Raw genomic sequence first — 25,784 nt, 5'->3', positions numbered from 1 at the left:
TGCTGAGCAGGGAGTCCCATGCGGGGCTCAATCCCAGGACTCCTGGAACCATTACTTGAGTTGAAGACACTTAACTGACTGAGCCACCCAAGTGACCCAGCAATAGTTTTTAATGTATAATAGCTACTGCTTTTAAATTGTTTCAAAATTTGAAAAATGTTGCTGTACAAATTTTTTTGTCATCTATACCTACGGTTGCTGGAATAATTACATAAGGTACTGAATGTTAAGCACTTAGCGCAAAAGTGCTTAATTTATTATTTACTACTGTTAGCTGCTACCTGACAAAACAATTCACTAAGAAACTCTTTGGTCAAAAGCAAACAAAAGGGAAGAACCAGAACAATTTCACCTAAATTCTACTGGAAATCAAGTCAAAGGTCAAATATAGCTCCCCAGAGCAGCTTTCCCCAACCCTAAGTTTCTTTCACTTCCAAAAGTAATGGAAAGAAAAGTAACTGCCTTAAAAACTTTCAGGCACTGTACTCTGGTACAGATTAAAAGAACATATTTAAGAAATCAAATCAACTTAAAATAATGAACATTATTTGACTTGTTATGAAACTGATGTGCTTTAATTTTATAATTACTACTTTTTATATTGTAATTTAACCTGCAAATATGACTTGTTTTAATTTGTAGAATTCTTATTTCTTCACTAATCAAATAGGGAAATTCTCTATAGTACAACACAATACTAGTTCTAAGATAACACTCCTTCAAGTTTCAACTAATTAAATGAGGTACTTAAAAAAAAAAATAAATGAGGTACTTGCCTGAAAAAAATTTTAAAGCATACATTATCTGTGATACACAAGGTTTAATTATAAACGTATATAGGACATGAGGCTTCTGAGTTACTATTTTGAGAGGCAACATGGTAACTAACATGAAGAGTATTATGAATTTGGTTATGCCATTTTGAGTCAGTTTCCTCATTTATAAAGTGAAGATGTGCTGCATGTCTAAGCTCTCTTTCTGGTCTAAGGAACTGTGATTCAATGGTGGATAACAAATCTGTTGATTTGTTTGACCTCCCTTTAGATGGGCAAATTTGTGATCAACATTAACCATAAAAATAGCTTGTAGAGGGATTAACCTATTATACTGGCAAATTGTGGGGTTGACTGGCTCATACAAAAATGAGTTAATCTTACCTTGCAAATGAAATAAACAGACCTAGATTTTTAAAGGTATCAAAATTTATAACCATGTGTGGTAATGAATACTAACTTATTGTGGTAATCATTTTGCAATATAAACATGCACCCAATCATTACATCATATACCTTAAACCTTAAACAATGTTGTCAATTTTATCTTTAACTGGAAAAAATTAAAATGACAATCACATGTATGTAACAACTTATGAGCAACTGCTGCAAGGCAATCAGTACCAAAAAAAAATCTTTAGCACTAAAAATCATATTTCACTTATTTTTAGTAGCAAAATAGAACATGGAGACAACTGGGGTATTAAATAACTCTACTGGCCCTTTTAAGGTTTTTCATTACTAAAAAAAATAAAATAGTAAACATTTTGAAAACATTTTTAACAGCACCCTGGTACTAGAACCTGTTGCTACTTTTCGTAGTAGATATTTAAACAAGATGAACAAAGCAGGATTCATAAGGGAACACAATCTTTCCAAAACAAAATTTGGCCAAAGGACCCTATTCAACCTCTCTCCTCAAGCTTTAGCAGAGAGACAAAAAAGAATTGATTTCCCAGAGCAGTGAGCCTAAGGATATGCAAAATAAAAGAAATATTACCAAGAGCCATTTGCTTTTATTTCCTTCTCTTCCCCACTTCCATCAGAAGCACTCTAATATAGATTAGGGGAAAAAAGTAAAGTAATATTTTGTTTAAAAATGCATCATAATGGCACAGAAATATCAGGGGTTGTTTTTTTATTCAAGATACTTACAGTGTCTAGTCTAACAACATATAGGGGATTGAAGGAAAGGAGAATAATGACCAGAACACTCTTGTTTTGAGGAGCTCCCTTAAATCTCTAAATAATCCTTAATTCTCTAACTATAACCCTAACTAGAGACTATGAATTTAAATATGAAATTCTATGAAAACTGCTTTCTGTATCATTTAGGAGTATATACTGTAAATTCCACGTAAATATCTCTAAGTCTACTCTTCTTAAAAACTCTAACTGGGAAAATGTATTATTTCAATGACATTTTTTATTTTCAAACATGCCACATAATTGGTTTTATGTCTTAGAAATCACCTATGAAGAAACTCAGTTTTACTAATTCACAAATGGGAAAACTGAGATCCAGAAAATTACTTAGGCAGAGGATTTAAGAATGTTTTTCATTCCTAAAATTTGGGGAATGTACTATCCACCCACTGCACACTGGTAGTGGAGAAAGAACCAATGTTCTATACAAAAGGAGAAATGAATAGTAAAAAAGATGCAGTATATGGCCTCACAGACATCATTCCAACAGTGATTATCAGTTCAGCAAATACATTAGAAGCACACCTGATAGTAAATAAGGTACAAATCTGTATTGCTTTTCCAAATAGCCTATTCTAGTATACTCTAAAATAATGACTACAAACGAAAAATTTTCCATTTAGTTCCTTCTATCAATTAGAAAACAGTGCTACACATTATGGATTACAGTTAATTGAATATTTAATTTCAAATTGTGCTTGGTATGTGTTAAACTTGGTAAGCTTATAATTTGTTTTGTGGTAAAACTGGCAATTACTAAACTTAATCAGTAGGCTTCATTATGAAGGAGTCTAATAGTTACCACCAGAGTACTAATGGACGAGGAATGAAAATACTTAAGTTGGCCTCATTCTGGAGATTCTTAACCTGTAGCCTCAAGGTACCTGGGAAAACTTCCTGAAATTCACTGCAAAACGTGTTAGTTGACAGAAACAATAGTTCTAAATATTCTGAAGGGTTCCAAGACCCAGAGGCTTATACTCACTCTTGAGCCTTAGAGAGCAGGACTATAACCATCAAAATAAAATGACAGATTCAATTAAAATAATTCTGGCCAGGATGTGGCAAAAATTCATGAACATAATAAAGTGAAATAACAAAACAGATGGCATTTAATAGTGTAAAAGACCCTAAAAATATTTTGAGAATCAATATCAGGGCCAAGAAGCATATATTCATTCCTGTTTGAAGCAAGCTAGGTTTACCTTCTGTCTAGCCCCTCACAAAAATTAGAATTTCAATTAAAAAAAATTAGAATTTCTATTCAATATAAAGATTGCACTCATGAAGGAATTAACCATCTAACAAGGAATGAAATGTTTGGTGGTTATCTTAAACCTTTCTCCATGTAATCTTTTACTTGAAAACACTATAGCTACTGCTTTAATAAACCTCTTGATTTTTAACATCATGGTTTTTTTTTTTTATGATAGTCACAGAGAGAGAGAGAGAGAGAGAGAGAGAGAGGCAGAGACATAGGCAGAGGGAGAAGCAGGCTCCATGCACCGGGAGCCTGATGTGGGATTCGATCCCGGGTCTCCAGGATCGCGCCCTGGGCCAAAGGCAGGCGCCAAACCGCTGCGCCACCCAGGGATCCCTTGATTTTTAACATCATGTTTTACCAAAAATCCACAATAAGTACCATTATTTGACAGACCCTTCAATACTATTTGGATATTACACAGGATCAGTACTGCTATGTTTTAATGCCAGTCCTGTCAATGTTTGATCTTACAAACTTCACCATACAATGTGATGGTCACACCTTTCTTCTGAATAAGAGACATACTAGATAGACTATAATGAAATAATTGTGTGTAAGATTATTGTGTTTCCTAAAGTCAATACCTAATCCTAATCAAGACAATGAGGAAGTGCATTTATCGTTTATGGAAAGCCTACTGTGCTGCAGGCAGAGGATTCAAGAATGAGTAAGACAGTTCCTCCTCAACTAGCAAGAGTTCCTCCAGAGCAGGAATCATGTCTTGAGTGCTTATACAAGTAGATTCTTATTATGCATTTACATTAATTAAAAGACTAAATGAGCAAATAAATGGGCTCGAGACATTTAGAAAGTAAAGCTAAAAAAAACCTGGTGATCAATCAGATATAAAGGGTTAGAGATATAAGCCTGTAAGACTAAACATAATACTACCAATATCTCAGAAGGATAGGAGAAATAGGATTTAGATTGGAGCGCATTAAGTTTACCATGCTTAAGAGAATTAACAGACAAAAATGACCAGTAAGTAACTGGAAATACCCTTCAGGAGCTCAAATCAGAGGTGGCGGATATAGAATAGGAGCATCAATAGCAGCTCTGGGAGTGTTGAAAAGTATCAAGAAAAATACATATAAAGAAAACGAGCAAAAATAGAACCTAAAATGGTATTCAGAAAAAACAAAAGAGCCAGTAAGTAACTTGCAACCAGGCAAACCACCCAGGAGAGTTTCTCTGCATTGATTTTGAGTAGCTTTCAGTATGCTTTTAACAAGAACTAAAACTGAAATAACTAATATATTTCTAACAATAACTAAAACTGAAATAACTCCTAGATCTATGATGATCATACAACCAAAATTTCTTGGAATAGTCCTCTAACTTCAAATACTCTGTCCTGTCACCATAAATGATGGAAATACAATGGAAATAAGCATTCCAACAATTACAATTCCCAGTCCATCAGACACTTACATAGCATAAAACTTCCTTTTTGCATTATGTTCTGAGCTTAGGTTCCTCATCTGCAAAATGGGCAATTAATAGCTATTTCATATGGTTATTGTAAAGATTTAATAACTTTGTACCTATAATCTTAAGATTTTTTGAGAGCAACAGTGAGCACAAGTTGGGGGGGAGGGGCAGAAGGAGAGAGTAAGAGAAGCAGACTCCCTACTAAACAGGGAAGCAGGTGTGGGGCTCAATCCTAGGACCCTGAGATCATGACCTGAGCCAAAGGTAGACACTTAACCAACTGAGCCACCCAGGAGCCCCTGAGCAACTTTAAATAGTATCTGATACATACTAAGCACACAACAGGTGTTAACTATTATTATTTTCCATTTCCCACTCCTTCACAAAAATATAGTATTGGCTGTACAGCAGAAAAACAGGTTACCACACTATTATCTGGACCACCGATTCCAAATCTTTCCCCAAAATCAGTTTCAAATAGTCTGTCCATACATCTCATTACGTAGGTTATATACAGATTTTTGGTCATGTCTGAAAATTTTACATTTTGAACAAATCAGTGATTAAATGCTTATACCATAAAAAAGGGCCAAGAAAAATGTCTACATTACTTCTAGTCATTACTAACTTTTCAGTCTCAGAAAAAACTTCCTCAAACTATCAAAGTGGTGGTACACATTTTTATATTGCCTTTTTTTATCAACATGATTTACCTTTAAAAGCATACACAGAAAAAAAATAAAAATAAAAAATAAAAAAAAAATAAAAGCATACACAGCAGTACTCTAAGGTGTCTAAAATCAGAGACTTGACAGAATTTTCAGATGACAACTAGTTGACCCTTGAACAACACGGATTTGAACTGTACAAGTCTACCTATATAGACTTTTTTCAATACAGTACAGTATTATACATGTATTTTTCTTGATTTTCTTCACATTCCCTTCTTATTGTTAAGGATACAATATATAATACACATAATAGACAAAATATGTGTTAATGGACAGTTTATCAGTAAGACTTCTAGTTAACAGCAGGTTATTAGTCAAATCTTCTGGGAGTCAAAATTTATATGTGGATTTTCAACTGTGCTGGGGTTTTGCACCACTAATCCTCCACATTGTTCAAGAGTCAACTATACCTTTAAATGTTCAGCTGCACTAGCTTAGCTACCACCAAATCCTTCCAGCTCTTTCCTCCGAAATCCTAAGCAGTCATCAAAACTCCCTATTTCCCAGGGTCATCTTATAACCTCACATCACTTTTCATCTACTCCATCAACTTTCTACTATTCATACCTGTCCATCTCTAAACTTAGCCATTGACATAAATTGCTTCCTTATCCCTGGAAATCTAAACACCTCTAACAGAACACTGCTAATTAAACTACATTCCACTTACCCACTGACTTCAAGAATCTGAAACCCTGCCAGCCATGCAATGAAACCACACAAATTTCACTTAGAGTAAATATTCTAAATAGAATCTTGGTTAACCATTCATTTTCCATAAGGACCAATAACAGGTAAATTTGACAATTAATTTACCTTAGCCTCCTTCCTCATCTATAAAGTGGTTTGTAATAGCTAGGTTTAATATTCTCTTCTAACTCCAAAAATCTACAATTCCTTGTCTCAAAGTCTTCCTTTATTCAACTAGTATCAATCCTACCCATGGCATTTTGTTAAGATTCTAAAACCGCAAGAATCACAGGTTTCTAAGTCCAAGGTAAGTTTATCATACACCACAGAAAAATCCAATTAAGTGTGAAATTCCTACTAAAATAAACTAATAAATGAACAAAACTCTCCCTGTAAGGGAGTAAAGTAACTAAATACCAGGCAAACAATTATGCAGAATCAAAAAACTCAAAATATATATTATGGTATGATAAAAAGAGTTACAAGACCAGGAGTCAAGAAACTGCTTCCAGTGGCAGCTCTATCTAAGGCTGTTATTCTAGACAAGTTGTAAACTTCTGATGGGACTGGACTAGATGATCTCAAAAATTCCTGCCAAATCAAAATATCCCTGGATTTTTAAGCTGAACAACTGATAAACTATTTCACAAAGGTATATAGTCAAAGGATACCACTACACACAATTTAACACCCCTGGCTTAACCCCCTGCTAAATGAAATAATGGAATCATGATTATATATTCTTGTGGGAAAGAAAACAGGATTTGGGGTCCATACTGTTTTACAGTTGTCATGTTTGAGTAGACCCTTTGTTTCTGATTCTCTATGGTTAGTCCTTCATGACATAAAATAACTAAAAACCAAGTGATCAAAATACATTTTAAACCATAATTTCTATCGATTAGAGAACCACATTTAAAAGAGCCCAGAAAAGTCTAATTATCTCCAAGTATTTGAAAAGGGCCTTTCCTATATAACATTAATATAAGATTAATGTATAATAATGATTATGGTGCTGTTAATTCTCAAACTATGTAGATGCAGATTACTCACTTTTTAGATTATTTTCAGCAAATTTTAATCCATGTTGGCTTCCTCCTGCTACCCAGAGTATTTCTCAGTCACCACCTTCTACTATTATTAAGAATTTATTTTAATATTAACCTAAGTAAAACACAATCAGGAAACCAAATCTACAGAGACACTACATAAAGCACTGGTAAAATGCTTAGAATAGCCAACATCTTGGAATATTATGAAAAGTATGTCTTTATAGTATATACTATTTTATGAACTGTATACAAAATTTCTACCAGAAAGCTATGAACACCTACAGATAATCTAATTTTATAGGTCTCAAGACTCCTTAATCAGAATTTCATGACATATCAATCTTGAGTTACATGAACCCAAAAGTCATGTATTTAGGCTATTCTATACATCTGATCACATAATTGCTTATAAAACTAATGTTTTAAGTACATAAATTATAAATTCCTCGATGATGTTATAATAAATGTTTCAAAACTAATGAGAAGGGGCCTAACAGCAAGTTCTATTGGCCTAAGAAGTCCTTTTTGATTTACTCTTTTCAAACCAATAAAGCTTCCATATTGAACAAGATTAGTTTGTCATTTTCTCTTTGTATTTTAGAGAAGAGAATGAATCTACACCACTGAAGTAGTTTCTCCAAGTACCACCAATCAACTGACTTGATCTTTAATCTTGTTAATCTTTTTAAGGTAATTTTTTAACTTTTTATTTCACAGAACACAACTCATCATTTTAGCTTGTTTTTAAAAAATTGGCTCCTTAAATTGTATGGCTAAAGATACTGACTCTCAAATGCCTTTACCAATTTGTTACTGCTTCATTTTTTTTTTTTTACTCTAAGCAACACAAAACTAATAACTTCATTTGAGGTTCTTGTCAAAGTTTTCAGATTTATTTTTGACATGATTTCTAAATCAATTTGGGATTCTAGGATAAAACCTATGAATGCTCACTACATATTTTAAGTAAAATATAAAGATTAAGCAAAAAATCTACTAAGTAGCAATAAGGATTTGGACCCAGATGCTAACATTCACTCCATGAATTCTTCTATACATTCTATAGATGTGTAAGTTTATTAATTTATATTATTCTGCAAATATATACTATGTATTTATAATTTGATTTAACCACATTCCATAGGTTGAATTTGGGAGGGGTGTTTTTTAAAGTGTTCAGAGATTAGTGTTTATTTTTGTAATCCAACAACTTTATCCAAAAATGCAGAAAATTTTTCTGGCTGGCCAGGAGGAAAACATTTCAGTGTTGATAAGTCCATTGACTGTAACAGCCCCGGAAGCGTGCTAAAACAAAAGAAGAAAAATATTAGGTAACAAGGGAGAAAATTCTGTAAAATTCATTTGCCGCCCACTTGATGACTGAATCTAACTTCCAAGAATACTGTGATGCTTCTGAAACTGTACATGTGAATTTTAGTATACTTTTATTATATATATAGTTGACCCTTGAACAACACAGAGTTAAAGGAACTGATCACCTGAACAATTGAAAATACATGTACAACTTCCAGGAGCACCAGGGTGACTACATCAGTTAAGCATCTGACTTCCACTCAGGTCATGATCTAGGGTCCTGGGATCAAGCCCCATACCCTTGGGCTCTAAGTTCAGCAGGGATTCTGCTTTTTCCTCTCCCTCTGCCCCTCCCCCACTTGCTCTCTCTCAAATAAATAAAAATCTTAAAAAAAAAGAAAATTCATGTACACCTTCTGACTCCCCCACACCTTAACTACAAATACCCTACTGTTGATGGGAAGCCTTACCAATAACAGAGTCTATAAACACATTTTGTACATGATGTTACACACTATAATCTTAACAATAAACTAGAGAAAAAATGTTACTATGAAAATCGTAAGAGAAAACACATTTATAGTACTGTATTGAAAAAAATCTGTGTAAAAAAAAAAAAAAAGAAAAAAATCTGTGTAGAAGTGAACCCATGTCATTCAAATCTGTGTTGTTCGAGGGTCAACCACACATACAAAAATGAAAGCAATATGAAGAGCTCTATGTAGTACCTGTCCATACCAATTCAACAGATACTGTATATTTTGTCAACTGAAATATTAAAGAAATGTTATTTCATTAAAGATGTAGTCACGGGACTTTTGAACATTTTTCAGGACTGGGCAGACATAAACCAAGGCAAAATTCATTTATGAAAACAGAATAAATGAAAACAAAAGTAACAGCTGCCAGACAAGAACAATAAGCTGGGGAGACTACTGGACCATGCATGAAGACTAAATAACTTTCTTTTGTAATTGTACTACCATAAATCCACATATAATTAAGTAATGTACAATCACCATGCATGTTGGAAGTAAGATTCCAAACCATGCCATAAGTATTACTTCAGAAATTTAAGTAAAGCAGCCACTTAAATTAGAACAGACATACAGGGGCAGCCTGGGTGGCTCAGTGTTTTAGCACCACCTTCAGTCCAGGGTGTAGTCCTGGCGACCCAGGATCGAGTCCCATGTCAGGCTCCCTGCATGGAGCCTGCTTCTCCCTCTGCTTGTGTCTCTGCCTCTCTCTCTCTCTGTCTCTCATGAATAACTAAATAAAATCTTAAAAAAAAACAGACATACAATCATCCAGCCTAGACTCAGGAGAATAAATAATATACCTAAAATGAAAATATAACCAATTATTTTTACCATATTCATGTCTTAAAATATAAGACTTCTCAAACTGTAAAAAATAAATTGGAGACTTGCACAGCTTCCTTTTCGGCTTGAATAAGGAATCAGGATGTTTTGGGTATCAATGCTTTCTCCTTTTAAATGTACTAACATAAGGGGATCCCTGGGTGGCTCAAATGTTTAACGCCTGCCTTCGGCCCATGGCATAATCCAGGGCGTGATCCTGGAGTCGGGCTCCCTGCATGAAGCCTGTTCCTCCTTCTGCCTCTGCCTCTCTCTCTGTGTCTCTCATGAATAAACAAAATCTTTTTTAAAAAATTAAAAATAAAAATAAATGTACTAACATAAAATCAAAGCTGATTAACATCTAGAATAAAAATACTCCTTAGAAATGTCTGGAAAAATTGACTTGCATAAACCAGTTAGGAGTTTATTCTTTAAAAAAAAATATTAGCGGGATCCCCAGGTGGCGCAGCAGTTTGGCACCTGCCTTTGGCCCAGGGCACGATCCTGGAGACCTGGGATCAAGTCCCACGTTGGGCTCCTGGTGCATAGAGCCTGCTTCTCCCTCTGCCTATGTCTCTGCCTCTCTCTCTCTGTGTGACTATCATAAATAAATAAAAATTTTAAAAAAATAAAATAATAAAAAAATATTAGCCCCTAACAATCTCTGCTACCCAAGGACACCTATGCCTACTATCAGAAGCCTACATAATTATTATATAGCTTCTTCCAACACAGAATACTTACAATAATGGCTTCTATGTTACACAGCCACCCTGATATTCCCTCTCCCCCATCATATAGGGATTAAGACGTCAATTGTTCCTGAAATAATCAATGAATTTGTCTCCTCTATAAAAACAGAAATTGTCTGTTTTGTTCACCAATATACGCCCAAGTACCTAGAATAATGCCCAGCACATAGTAGGTGCTCAATAAATATTAAACAAATAAACAAGTATTTACTGAGTGTCTAAGAGATGCAGTGAAGTTAAAAGAAAAGCCTTTAGGTTCTAGCCAGTTTCTCCTAAAACTTATTTTTCACTTTAAAATTAATTTCAATTATAACATAAAAGATACGTATTTTATAATACTTCTATGAGGTCTTTACTTTTTAAAACATCAAACTACGATAACTTTTAAAGTCAAATAATTGGGAATTAATGACCTGACCCTTTGGCAAGCTTCTAGTGTCTCAAGAATTAACAGAAAACCAACCAGCAATTTTCTTCATCCTTCTACTGTGTTGATCAGTTCTTGTTGAATTTTAATATACTTCTAAAAAAATAATACTCCTTACCATAGTAATTCCTCAGGCTTAAAATACTTTAATGGCTTCTCACTAAACACAATACAATCAGAACTCTTAAGTGAGCTATCTCCACCCAATCTCATCTTCTATCTTCTGCCTTGCTTACCATACTCCTGCCACACTTAATCTTCCCTCTGGTTCCTCAACTCCAAGCTCATTCCTAACTTAGGGCCTTTGCAATGGCTGTTGTTCCTTCTTCCTCTAGAGTTTCATTCACATGACTACCTCTTGTTCAGATCTCAACTCAAATGTCATATACTCATTCATGCCTTCCCTGATCAATCTAATTAATCTTTACTCCCAGCTATCTTATCACCCTTATTTTCTTCATAACACATTTCACCAAAAAAAAAAACCCACATTTCACAATGTGAAATTATCTTGATCGCTTATTCTTAAACTGTTTACTATCTCCCACTAATAGAACATTAGTACCATGAGAGCAGGGGCTTTCCCAATGGATTTACGGAAGGTAAAACTTTAATTATAAAAAAAATAAGCAAATGCCTTCTTTGTATAATGAAAAGCCAACGAACTCAAAAATCATATCCTCAAAAATCATATCCTCAGAGCCTTCAGTGCCCAGATGAAACTTACATACATGCCTACATACATTCAGATAATCACATGAAATGAAATAGGCACAGATACAGAAAGAAATATAACAGAAAACACACAGCGGAAGACAAACAACAGTTTCACAGGTGAGGAAAATCAAAGCGTTCGATAAGCAGAAGGTAAGAGGTTTAAAAAGACCGACAGGTCAGGTAGGTGGATAAGAATAGCTAGTGAGGATTTAAGGCAAGAGGTCAAATTATCAGTCTGTAGTATACCTGCAGGTACAGTAGAAGAGATGCCCGTCTTTATGTAGCTGCTTTGCCAATTCCAGCTGATGATTGTTCATCAACTTTTCGTTTACAACTACTACAAGTGGCTTTCTTTTTTCCAGAGTCTCCAAACAGCTTCCTGCACCTACAAAATAAATCAAAATTGTTAACAGTTAAAAAAAAATTAATGTGCTCCACCAAGCTTTAAGACAGAACTGAAGATGAAAAACTTAGCTGGCAGTGACGGGCACTGAGAGGGTCACTTGATGGGATGAGCACTGGGTGTTATGCTATATGTTGGCAAATCGAACTCCAATAAAAAAATATACAAAAAATAAATAAATAAAAATCAATTAATTAACTAATTAAAAAAAAAGAAAAACTTAGCTGGCAGAACTACAAACCAGGCCTCTTAATTATACATTCAAAATAACAAAAGTCAAATGATCAGTTGCTCTGTATTAAATGCTACAAAATTTGACTTGAAAAATACATTCTTGGGATGCCTGGGTGGTTCAGGGGTTAAACGTCTGTCTGCCTTCCGCCCAGGGTGTGATCCTGGAGTCCTGGTATGGAGTCCCCCACATTGGGCTCCCCGCAAGGAACCTGCTTCTCTCTCTGCCTCTGTCTCTGCTTCTCTGTCTTTCATACTCACATGTAAAATGTAAGAAAAAAATTGTTCAAAGCCAATTTCTTCATGTGCAACCCAATTAGTTGGCTGAACATTTCTGCAGATCTAAGCCCAAATGCTAATTTCAAATTAGACAACTCTTTACGCATGACACCGGAGAAATTATTTTGCTCCTGCGTTTATAGTTTCTTACTATACAGTTAGTCCATGTTCTTAATTTCTTATCCTTTTATCCCCAAAAGTCTTAAAACTTTTATCTTACCCAAAATAGTAACCTCTAATAAATGTTCTCAATAGGTATATTCAAATAAGTATCATACTGAAAAAGGCTACAGTGAGTTACTCTACTGATTTTACTTTACCGCAAAAAAATCCAAAAAAAAAAAAAATCCCTAAATTTCTGTTCTTAACTATCAAAACCTAAACCGTGGGATTCTAAGGAATTTTACCTGCGTGACTAATAACAAGATCTGCTTTCTGAAGATCTTCTTCCAATGAATCCTTGTACCTGTAAACATCCAGAGCAAATGACTCAGTATTCAATGGTTCAGGTACCACCTTTCCTCTACCTATCTGGAGGACAAGTCGGCTGTAGCCCAGACTCCTGAGGATCTGGAAAAAAGAAAAAAAAAAAAAAAAAGCGGGACTTTTAAACAGGCTTCCGTAAAAAGGACAACCACCACCCCTAAAGTCGGTGTTCAGACCCGCGCGCGGGCCACAAAATCTTCTACCTGTGGCCGATTTTACTTTTCCAGAACCAAGCTGTGCACCCCCCCCCCCACACACACACCGTACCCGACCCCGACAGGGTACCTCACAAGCCCTAACGTTAAGATCTATGTGACTGTGCTCACCAAGCCGTCGAAAGGACAGGCCACGCCACAAGCAGACGACCAGGTAGAGACCCTGAGAAAGGTTTGAAAACTGGAAAGGAGACGAAGAAACGACCCCGATCCGCCTCAGGGCTGAAGCTGTGCAAACCCCCGTTTGGAGGAGCCGCCAAGCCAAGCCGCCAAACCGCCGCCGGAGGACGCCAGCCGCGAGGACGCCTGGTGAGACCGCGCGGCGCGGGCTCGCCCGAGTGCAGCGGGGGCAGGGCGGGGACCGCTTGCCGAGAGGAACCGGCCGGATCGAGTCGAGCCGGGCCGAGCCTGACAGAGCTCGTCGAGGCGCCCGGCGCTGACTACACGACCCCGAGCGAGCCTGAGGTACGTCGAGAGGCTGGCCCGGACCCCAGGAGCCCCACTCGGAGAGGCGGAGCAGCGGGAAGGAGGGGCGAAGCCGGAGGAAGGAGAGGCGGAGGCGGAGAGTCGGAAGGGAAAAGCCAGGGAAAGGAGGAGCCAGAGAAAGGACGGGGAGGAGGGTCCGGGAGGGCGGCGGTAAAGCAGGAAGAGCAGGCGGAGGGCGCCGAGGCGACTGAGAGCAGGAGGAGGGCCTAGCCGGGCGCGGGGAGGAGCCAGTAAAGGGGCGGCGGCACCTGAGGTAGAGCTGTTGGGGGTTCTTCCGAAGCGCGGCGTTCAGGAAAGGTTACCGAGGCTAGTGGTAAGGCTAGCGGCAGCGGCGGCGGCGGGCTGCGAGCTGCGAACAGAGCCACCGCGCACCCGACTGCGCACCCCCCCCACTCACTTGCAGAGTGTCGTGAGCCGAGACACACGCAACGAGGTCGTCAAAGCTGGTGGTCCCTACTGTAACAAATACGCACTTCATCGCGCGGGTTCCCAGCCCGAATTGCAAGGGCCGGATGTGACGTAGAGGACGCCACGTGTGCTGCAGAGGCCGCGCTGAGCGGGGGAAGCGGAAGTCGGCCATGGCCGCCAGGGGGCGATGGGGACCCGAGAGTGTGGCGCGGGGCGGGGGACCGAAGGGTACAAATCGCTTATGTGCCTGAAACTTGTATGAGCTTACCGAGCCCTCACAATGGAGAAGTGGGGAGTTGAAAAGCCGTAGTTAAAAAACAATGATGAAACATCACACCTAAGTGCTGTGGTTGTGTCATTGCTTGGGTGCCACAAAACTTTTGAATGCTACAGGACTTTGGGAATCTTTATTTGCTACCCTGTTTTGCCAGTTTCCTTTTGAGCTATGTTTTCACCTCAAGTCTCGAGAGCACGTGAAAAAAAAGTGCCTTTTCAAAATCACTCATTAGCATAGGCTCTTCAGACTACTTTTCTGGAAGCCAGAGCCCTACAGGGTCTCTTGGAAGCTTCAGAGTCAGTTACCTTCATTTAGCAAGCATTCTGTGTAAAATAGAGGCACTAGGGGCCTGGAGCATGCATCTGTAATTCCTTGCTCATCCATTGAGCCTTTTAAAACGTAAAGTTAGGGGATCCCTGGGTGGCTCAGCGGTTTAGCCCCTGCCTTTGGCCCAGGGCATGATCTTGGAGTCCTGGGATTGAGTCCCACGTCGGGCTCCCTGCATGGAGCCTGCTTCTCCCTCTGCCTGTGTCTCTGCCTCTCTCTGTGTGTGTCTTTCATGAATGAATGAATAAATAAATAAAATATTTAAATAAATAAATAAATAATAAATAAATAAATAAAACGTAAAGTTATGATAAATTTAAATTATAAAATGTAAAGTTATACATTAGCATGAATAAATACCACAGATACCTTACACTGAAGTAGTCAAGTACCCGGGAGGTGATTTCTCCCAACTCCCTTCTTTCTCCTACCACCATTACTAGGATGATTGCCTGCTTAATATCATTCTAATGTTTTCTGTATTTCCTACTTAAAATCTCTCTTTAATTCATATTTGCTTTTACCCTGCCTGGTTATGTACAGAAGGGAAGCTGCGAGAAGAAATTAAAAAGGAAAAGGATTAGAGGTGAATTAAGCCTAGAACTTAAGTGGGGGAAAAAACCTCTTAGGCATATTTCTCCTGGACTGTTCCTTTAAATCTCATAGCCTGGTTAATTGTCTTTTTTGGGGGAGCGATGTGCAGCTTCGCTTCTCTTGATGACAATATTCACGAATTAATGATAGAATGAAACAAACTACAGACTCATAACAGCAAATGTACAAAGATCATGGTTAAAAAATAAGCATAACAAGTTTTCTGCCCAATAAGAGGAATAAACTGAATATTTATTGAAATATGAAAATATTCCAAAATATTCTGTAATTCAGAAAAACCTTTATCTCTTGTTATGTCTGTGACCTTTTTTTTCTATATCTAGAAGATACTTAATTAAAGGAGCACTGTTCTGATTAGCAGAAAGAAAAGTGCACGTATAAATGGAATATTCTTAAATTCCCAGAAAAACAGAAAATTGAACTTCTAATATTTTAAATATGCTGGACTTTAATAAAGCATCTTCTTGCAGAAAATGATCCAGAAATGTTTTAAGGACCCAAGATTACATAATTAATGTAAAATTTTCGCAAGTAAGTCTTTTCTCTGTTTTGTCAGTGTTAAGTACAATACGAGAATGCATTTTATTTTACTTAAGTGTGTTTTTCCTAAACTTACACAGGCTTACTGAGCAAAGAAGTTAACATTACCTGTGAAAATGTTTATGATTATGAAAAATGTAAATTTATTTTCAACTACATTAAATAAATATTCTGACTAATGTTATTTCATCTGCAAATATACTTTGTAGTATGCTAACTTGAAGATAGTTTCCAAGATCTTTAAACAACTTAGAATCTGGACCCATTAAATTGGGTCAATGAATGGATAATCGTTGCATCACTAGAAACTTAATAAATAAAACAGATTATTGAAACATTGATTTAAACTAAGCATAATTCCAATATGATTTTTTTATGATTTTGCATCCTATTTTGAGATGCTATAGAGAAGCCGTGTCTTGGAATTGTATAATGTCTTATTTTTGCCACTTTAGGAAGTTATAAAAAGGATTTGTGTGGCTGTGAGAAGTTTTGTCATGTGTATTCTTAAGCCTTGTTAGTCTGTAAAAATGTTTGTATATGCCAGATACTTATATTTTCCACCAATAGAAGTTAGTCACTTTGGTCCAAAGTTATAATTAATATGGTAGTTGAGGCTCTTCAAAGAGTAACAGTGACAATTACAATACTGTGTCTGTTTTCTTTTTTCAAGGACAAAGGATAATTTTTGCCTAAAGCTGCTTTTTAGTTTTCAGACCTTTTATACTATCAAAAATTACCAAAAACCTCAAAGAGCTTTTGTTTATATGGATTATAATGTGCATTAACTATTATTTACCATATTTGAGATAAAAATTAGAAAAAAATTTTTTGAAGATTTTATTTATTTATTCATGAGAGACACAGACAGAGGGAGAAGGAGGCTCCATGCAGGGAGCCCAATGATGTGGGACTCAATTCCTGGACGCCAGGATCACAACCTGAGCCAAAGGCAGACGCCACCCAGGTGTCCCAAAATGAGAAAATTTTAAATATTTGTTGATTCATTTGAAAGTAGCAATGATGAGCACATTGTATGTTAATGTAAATGACCTATTTTTTATGAAAATAGCTTTTTTTGCCAAACAAAAACTTTCATAGAAAGAATAGCATTGTTTACTATCTGGGCTAACAGAAGAAAGCCAGATCTTTGTTATCAACTTTTGCTTTTAATCCATTGCATTTCACACATCACATAGCCTCTGGAAAACTCCACTGTACACTCATGAGAGGAAGAGAGTCAAAAAGACAGATAACATCTTAGTATTGTTATGAAAATCATTTTGACCTCACAGATCTCTAAAAGAATGTAAAAGAGTATTAAAAAATGACAGAATATAGAAAGTGGATTTTATTTGCTGTGGCTTATAAAAACCTAAGTCTGAAATGAAGCTATGAAATGTATTCAAATGTTTACAGCACCCCCTCAGTTTAGATGGTCTTAATTTCTTTAGTAATTAAATCTTCTACCTACAATACAAAAGGTTATTCTTTACATGCAGAATGCCTAGATAGCAGGTATTCTGTGTCTCACAAGAATAATTTTCTATGATTTCAGTTGCCTTTATTATCTACTTGATTATTTAAGGGGGAAAAACCCCACAGAACATAGGCTCTTCACTTAATGTGTTACCTTCTGTGTTTCTTTTCAAATGCTTTATTTGTATAGGAACCCCACCACCACCCTACCCCATCCACACCCTTATTAGCTGTTTCTCTTTTGGGGATTTCAGTTACCCTAGTCAACCTGCAGTCTGGAAATGGAAGATCCTCCTTCTGACTTCTGTCTTATCATCAGAAGATCAATAGTAGCCTAACCGTAGCTGTATCACAGTGCCTATTATCAGTCACCTCACCTCATGTTATCACAGTTATTTTATCATCTCACATCATCACAAGCGTGGGTACAGTATAAGATATTTTGAAAGAGAGAGACCTCATTTGCATAACTTTTCTTACAGTATATTGTTATAATTGTATTTTATTATTAATGATTATTAATCTAATTTATAAATTAAACTTTATCATAGGTTTGTGTGTATAGGTATGAAAAACATGGTACGTGGTACTATCTGCAGTTTCAGGCATCCACCTGGGGGTCTTGGAGTGCATTCCTTGTGGATAAGGGGGAGACTACTGTGCTTTGATTAAATAGGTAGGTAAGTATAGTTTCTTAATGATCCAGTCAAAAAAAAAAAAAGATCCAGTCAAGTGCACAGATGTCCTCTGACAATTCTTCATTTTGCCTTTCTAAAATCAGTTCCTGATTATCAAACAAATAAAATTTTCAGGATATTTTTTTATACCTAAAACTAAAACTTTTGGGGCACATGAGTGGCTCAGTCAGTTAAGCATCTGCCTTCGGCTCAGGTCATGATCCTGGGGTCTGGGGATCAAGCCTCTTGTGGGGCTCCCCACTCAGTGGGGAGTCTGCTTTTCCCTCTACCTCTGCCCCTCCCTCAGCTCCTGCTCCTGTGTGTTCTCTGTCTCTCCTTCTCTCTCTCAAATTAAATTTTAAAAATTAAAATAAATAAAACACAGCTGTCCCTAAAGTAAGATTTTCTGTTAAAATATTATTAATATAAACATTTTAGATTTTGTATGCTTTATGGGAGGTCCCTGGTGATTTGTTAGTGCCCTTTCTGTCTTTAATACTGTTTTTTTTTAAGATTTTATTTATTTATTCATGAGAGACACAGGCAGTGACACAGGCAGAGGGAGAAGCAGGCCCCATGCAGGGAGACTGATGTGGGACTCCATTCCAGGACCCTGGGATCAGGCCCTGAGTCAAAAGCAGACGTTCAACCACTAAGCCGCCCTGGCGTACCTATCTCATAAGAGTTTTGATGAGGGCTAACCCTGAAGGTAAAACAGTATTATAAGGATGCCTGGGTGGCTCAGTGGTTGAGTGTCTGCCTTTGACTCAGCCTGATCCTGGGGTCCTGGGATCGAGTCCCACATTGGGCTTCCCTCTGCCTGTGTCTCTGCCTCTGTCTTATGAAATATATACTCTACTCTGATAGAGTTTTGCATCTATTGAAGATTGGCAATATATAGAGTTGACAATAGTAATAAATTAACCACAGCCATTAAATCTCTTAATGTTCTTGTTTTATTCTAAAGCGTACCTGAAGGTTCTGCTATAAACTACAGGCCAGAATTTGCATCTTCAACAAAGAACAATCTCAGAGCCACATGGAAAGGGACCATTCGAGGTACCTCACATGATTGCCACTCCAAAGAACAGACTTTGAGGTTCAGGCTTCTGAGCTGACATCACTTAGATGACTTTCAGACCATACCAGTGGACTAAGGCAAGATTTCCAGGGCTCATTATAATCCAGTGAAAGGCACAGATAGCATAGCATCAGATAACCAGGATGCATGTGCTAAACAATGCCTCACCTTCCATAAGATGCCTAATAATCTTTTTTTCTTTTTTTTTCTCTTTCAAAATATTTCAGAGTTATTCATCACTGAAACCCAGGTATCCTGACATGCATTTTAGAAAAAAAAAAAAAAAAAACTCATACGTCCCTTCCCAGATAAAATAAACATGAAGCTATTGCTAAGAATCTAAAGGAAATATGGAAAATAAAGTAACATTAGTTATCCCTATGATAAGTGTGGTTTCTTAATTATTTTATGTAACTGAGGAGGGAGCTATTTAATTTTTTTAAAGGCAGCGGTTTGGCGCCTGCCTTTGGCCCAGGGTGTGATCCTGGAGACCCGGGATCGAGTCCCATGTCGGGCTCCCGGTGCATGGAGCCGGCTTCTCCCTCTGCCTGTGTTTCTGCCTCTCTCTCTCTCTGTGTGACTATCATAAATAAAAATAAAAAATAAAAAAAAAATAATTTTTTTAAAGGTTTTATTTATTTATTCATGAGAGACACACACACAGAGAGGCAGAGACACAGGCAGAGGGAGAAGCAGGCTCCATGCAGGGAGCCCGATGTGGGACTTGATCCTGGGACTCCAGGATCATGCCCTGGGCTGAAGGCAGGCGCTAAACCACTAAGCCACCCAGGGATCCCAGCTATTTAATTTTTTAAGAGACTGTAATGAATGCATGCCATATTAACTTATTCATATTCTTTTTATATGTTTTGTTTCTGCTCTTGCTATTTTCTCTGCCTCTCCATCATTATGGATAACTAATCCTTCAAGATTCAGCAGAGGTCAATCGGAGAAGGACATACATTATATGGTCTCATTCATTTGGGGAATATAAAAATTAGTGAAAGGAAATAAAGGGGAAAGGAGAGAAAATGAGTGAAAATATCAGTGAGGGTGACAAAATATGAGAGACACCTAACTCTGGGAAACGACAAGGGGTAGTGGAAAGGGAGGTGGGTGGAGGGCTAGGGTGACTGGGTGATGGGCACTGAGGGGGGCACTTGGCGGGATGAGCACTGGGTGTTATGCTATATGTTGGCAAATTGAACTCCAATAAAAAAAAAATTTTAAAAAAAAGATTCAGCAGAGGATGATTTCCTCCAGGAAGCCTTTCTCTGGCCCTTGTAAGTTACGTTCACTATGTAAAATACTACTCTTTGTCTACCTCAGCCATAATTCTTTTTTTTTTAATGTTATCAGTTCACTTCTTTTATTATCAATCCATATACAATTACTTGTCTTCTGGTTTGTTGAAGCAATAGATCAGACAACATTTGCCACAATAATGTCTGTCAAAGTGGCTAGCCATAAAAACTCCAGCACCACATTCATCTGAAGGGCACTCTCGACGAAGGCGACTGATTTTGCCATTCTCGTCCACCTTGTAGTATTTCAGGACGGCCAGCTTAACCTTCTTTCTCTTATGCTTATTCTTCTTGGGAGTGGTGTAAGACTTCTTCTTCCTTTTCTTAGCACCACCACGAAGTCTCAACACAAGATGAGGAGTGGACTCCTTTTGAATGTTGTAGTCAGACAAAGTACGGCCATCCTCCAGTTGCTTGCCCGCAAATATCAGTCTCTGCTGATCAGGAGGGATTCCTTCCTTATCCAGAATCTTGGCCTTTTCATTTTCTATTGTATCCGAGGGCTCAACCTCGAGAGTGATGGTCTTCCCCGTAAGGGTCTTAACGAAAATCTGCATCTTGGCCTCAGCCATAATTCTTGATGTTTAAATTACCTATATACTTTTACTTCCTCTGCACTGTAAAATCCTAAAAGGTAGAGAGCATGTCTACCTCATCTCTGAATTCCCAGGATTCAGTGCTATCCCTGGAACTTAGAAGATCCTCAATAAATGTTTATTGAACTAAAAAGAGTTAAATTATTAGGGACCATCCTAGGCCCTGGGGGGATTAGAGATAATTAAAACATAATTCCTTTTCTGTTCTAATAATAGAGTATTTGTTTTGTTCATTGGCTGACCAATGGTTTGTGGACTTTTAAAATTAAGAAACCATGGAATCCATTCTTTTTATCTTATGGACAAGAGACAGAGGTTCAAACTGATTGTGATTTTTCCTGGTATTGTAATAGCAGAGTAAAGGGTTAAACCCAACATTCCAGATGCCTGGTAAGTGCTCTCCTATACTATGCTGAGTTATCCTTTAATGATGAGCCTACAGCAGTGACATATGCATTATAATATAAGGCAATAAGAGCAATATAACTTTTAAAGGAAGATAAATCAGAAATGCTTCTTCTTATGCGTTTCAAACACAGCACAGCATAGAATCTTTGAGCCACCTAACTTGTGTTTAGATTTCTTTAATTTTTCATCAGTCATGAAATGTTTGTATATATCTTTTCCTTATTATTGTAAATATTTTATCAAAGCTGAGAAGTCACATGTTATAAAACATTTGTTTTTAATCTCTGTGGATCCACTGTGTTTTTGAAAAGTTGCCAAAATTTGACTCTCCCTTTCTTTTTGCCCCTCTAAGATGTTTTTGATACAATTGTCTTTTAGAGATACCAAAATAACTCTTTCTTGGCTACACTGATCAAATCTTGGATTAAAATTATACTATAATGAGCCAATTTTCAGAGCACTATAAAGAAAATTGTTTAATTTTAAAGGGTAGAATACGCCACCCCCAAAAATGCACTTTGACTTGAGAATTATTTCAAGTTATTATAATTGAAATCAATTATTTCAAGTTGATGGCAATTGAGAAGAAGCTGACAGCAGAGAGAAAAAAATGGAATAACCATTGCTAAAAGTTATTTAAAATGGAGCCTGGAGGACATTGAGAGGGGGCTTATGCACATGTTCTGTCTCAAATTCTTAGAATTTTTGCTGAACTCAGCTAAAAGCCGAGGCATCTGCTATATGTTAAAATGGACTTAATGGGACTTTCTGCCTAACACTAGCCTTAGCCACCAATCACACACAGATTAGTGTAATTGGAGAGAAACCAGCACCAATCACCTTTTCTTCAAAACAACTTATGTAAATCCCCTGTTTCCTCTTTAAAAAGTCTAACCTCTTTTGTCTCTCTGGAGCATGCTTAAGGTGCCTCCCACATTGCACTCCTAAAACCCCAAATAAACACGTATTTTATTTTGCAGTTTTGTTTTTTGTTGATTGACAGAGCAAAAACAAGAAAAACTCTCTGCCTTCCCCTTTATGCCTAAAAGTAGTTGTAAAGGTGTCCCTGTCCCCTGTGTACCAAGAAGGACTGAAATGAACCACCAGAGACAATTCTACAGCTTTATAGGCCTGGAGTCAGCATTATAGGAATCTACATAACAAATTACTAACTAGCCCTTATGACCCATTAGTTCCCTCAGATCTTTACCTTCCCACAATTTGCCACTCAGGAAATACGTCTTTTACATTTGTCTTCTCACTTCTATAAAAATTGTTCTTCTAAATGGTATATAAACTCAAGTTCTAACCACCAAGTTACTTCTCACTGACTACCCCCCATTGTGCTGTGCATGGTGCACATATTAATAAACTTTTGTTAGTTTTTCTCTTGTTAATCTGTTTTTTGCCAGTTTAATTTATGAGGCCTTAGGTAGAGAATCTAGAAGGGAAGAAGAACAAAAAAGGTTTTTTCCCTCTTCTACAGTTTATTAATCAATATTTTTATTTTAATAATGTTAAAAAAATTCAGACTAGACTGCCTAGTTTCTTCAAGGTCCTAGTGAGTAAAAGAAAGGACTTCATTTATCCAAGGGTGTGCAAGACAACTGATAAAATCAGGATTCAATTATATACAAAAAAACATATGAAAGAAAATAAGCAGAAACAGTAAGTTCAAATAGATCAAAATCTTAGGCTTCGTTTAAAAAATCATTATACAAGTGTAAAGTTGGGGCTTAAATGGACTGTAATGAATGAGAGTTGGCTGCACTACTACTTGAATTATCAGAGTCAGAGAAAAAAAAGCTTAATTTTTATTGAATGCTCATAGTGTGCCAAGCACTGTGGTAGACATATTGCATGTCTGATCTCTTTTTATTAGGGTTAAATTGTAAGATTTTTACAAATCCTATCTGTACATGAAACTACTACTCATAAAAATTACACTAGAAATCATATTAAGCTACAATATTACTGGAATAATTAAAATGAACCTTTGTGATTTTCACTTCACATTCCTTCCCAGGCTACAAAGACAAAGATCAAAAACCATGAAATGCTCTCTTTAAGTAAAATCCAATTGAGTGTGGAACAAGTCACCTAAATGAAGCATTTAATTCTATTAATGCTACAAGACTACAAGACTAAGTGACTACAAGACTGTTATACATCTCATTACCACGTATTTTTAGAAGGAAAAGACATTTATGTGATCCTGATTATATGGGTATATGCCTCCTCTGTGGATCAGTGATGTTAATTACCCCTTGTTGTATAAAATTATGATAATCAGCTTAACTACAAATGATATAGTACTTGATTAAAGGAGACTACTGAGTAAAACATAATTCCAGACATTGCTTAGAATCCGTTGTATAAGAGGAGGCTAGAGTTTAGATGAGCCAAAGGTGTTAAGATTTGAATGTTTTTCAAGAACTCAAGTTTTCAAAAGGTCTAAATTGTATTATTTTGTCTTTATATAATTCTCTGTATCTAGTTACTGCTAACATATAACAAAAACTATGGAATATAACATGTCATTGTTTATAAATATCAGAAACTTGGATATATCACTTAATAAGAAATTCATTTAAAAATATTTTTTGAGCACTTACTATGTCCAAGTCCTTCTGCTACACACAGATGCACTAGACAGCTTAGAATTTAGTGAAAACACATAAACATTTATGCAAATATGTTTTTACAAATTGTGGTAAAACTCAGTAAAAAACAGAGCAATGCATAAGAAAATAGCAGGAAGAGTGGGGGGTGGCGTGGAGACCTCCTTTAAATTCAATGGTCAGAGAAAGCTTCTCTGCAGAAGTGACATTTAAGCTGAGCCGTGAAAGAAAGGAGCCAACCTGGAGAAGATTGAGGGAATAACCTTCCCAGCAAAATGAATAGACTGTGGGCAGGTCATCAGGAAAGGTGTTTGCTTGTTTGAACAAAGAAATGAAAAAGGACAGTGTATGTAGAACATAATAAGCAAAGGAACCAGTGGCATGCAATGAGATTAGAGAGTTCACCAAGCCCTACCAGTCATGGTGAGTATTTTTACTTTTGTTCCTCAAGAATTGAGTAAGTGGCAACTGTGCCACTGTATATAAGAGGATTTTTACCTGTCTTAAAAATTGTGATTTTTAGATTAGAACACGCATACAATGCAACTATGAAGAATTTAGCTAAGCACTAAATGCGTTGTTCGTAAAAATAACTCATCTTTAAACTAAAATTTTAATTTTACTAAATTGATATCTTGTACATAAAGATTTTTTAAGAAATAGCACAGTAAAAAACAACAGTCCTCTGTCCTATCCCTCTCCATTCCTGATTCTCACTCTTGGAGAGCAATAACCTTAAACAATTTTAGCTGTTCCCTATAGTATTCACTACTATGTTTTTATGTAATGTTGCTATTTCTTGACTTTTCAGCTTTTTAGATAATATATTAATTCTATATTCTGAAAGGTGGCAGGTTGGCTCTTATGCACCCATAAACGTATACTTCCCCTCCTCCCAAAATTTTTGGTGAAATCAGTATTCGGTGATTATGTTACTATGACTTTGTAAACATTATTCAGAGTTTAACCAAGTATTGAGTATGTTGTATTTCCTTTCCTGTAAAATTTTTGTTTTGACAAATTAATTAAATTTTATTTGCTTAGGATTTTTTTATGTATCTATCACTTACTCATCCCCAAGTAGATTTTTCCAAGAAATCTCCACATCTCTTTTCTGTGTGTTCAAATACATGAGGTTATCTATAACTTTTATAACTTTAATTTTTTTAAATTAAAGATGTCAACGTGATGTGATGAGCACTGGGTATTATACTATATGTTGGCAAGTTGAATTTAAATAAATTAAAAAATAAAGATGTCTGTGATGGGGATTTTTGTCCTTCTGTTCCAATGTGAACTGGTTTAGTCTTTCTGAATAGCTCTCTTCCTGGGTTATCCCCACACCTTTATCCTGAAAATTGCTTTTGCTCTTCTCTTCTGTTGGATTACATTTTATGGATGTTATGTTTCCCTCACTTTTGCTTTAACTCTCTCATTTTGATGGACAGATATCCTCCAGTAATTTCTTGAGAAACATGATACATTTTTTGAGATCTTGAATGTCTGAAAACACCTTGTTCTAATCTTTCATGAGATTGTTAGATCAACTGATAAGAGTTCTAGCTTGACATATTATGTGTCCTATTGCTGCTATAGCAAATTATCCCAAACTCAATGGCTGAAAACGACACAA

The 25,784-nt window shown here is 36.6% G+C and overlaps 1 protein-coding gene, 1 long non-coding RNA gene and 1 pseudogene across 3 annotated transcripts in view; 1 reads left to right on the top strand and 2 right to left on the bottom strand.

Moving 5' to 3' along the window:
* ALG13 (ALG13 UDP-N-acetylglucosaminyltransferase subunit) overlaps positions 1 to 14,348 on the bottom strand; it is a 72,918-nt gene extending 58,570 nt beyond the window's left edge. The window contains 3 exon segments of the mRNA XM_038588101.1: positions 11,965 to 12,103; positions 13,039 to 13,201; positions 14,216 to 14,348. Coding sequence (XP_038444029.1) covers positions 11,965 to 12,103; positions 13,039 to 13,201; positions 14,216 to 14,296 — 383 coding nt within the window. The 5' untranslated portion in view covers positions 14,297 to 14,348.
* LOC111094927 lies at positions 13,646 to 19,563 on the top strand. 2 transcript variants are annotated; one of them, XR_005386405.1, is made up of 4 exons: positions 13,646 to 13,797; positions 18,016 to 18,140; positions 19,109 to 19,200; positions 19,450 to 19,563. It is a non-coding gene; the product is annotated as an uncharacterized LOC111094927 (long non-coding RNA). The 2 variants fall into 2 exon arrangements; XR_005386404.1 differs by having other exon boundaries at positions 19,109 to 19,561.
* LOC481020 (ribosomal protein S27a pseudogene) lies at positions 20,579 to 21,089 on the bottom strand (annotated as a pseudogene).

This window comes from Canis lupus, chromosome X (genome assembly GCF_011100685.1).
Source record: "Canis lupus familiaris isolate Mischka breed German Shepherd chromosome X, alternate assembly UU_Cfam_GSD_1.0, whole genome shotgun sequence".
Classification (NCBI taxonomy): Eukaryota; Metazoa; Chordata; class Mammalia; order Carnivora; family Canidae; genus Canis; species Canis lupus.
The sequence above is the reverse complement of the archived record's forward strand: the minus strand, read 5'-3'. Positions and strand labels throughout refer to the sequence as shown.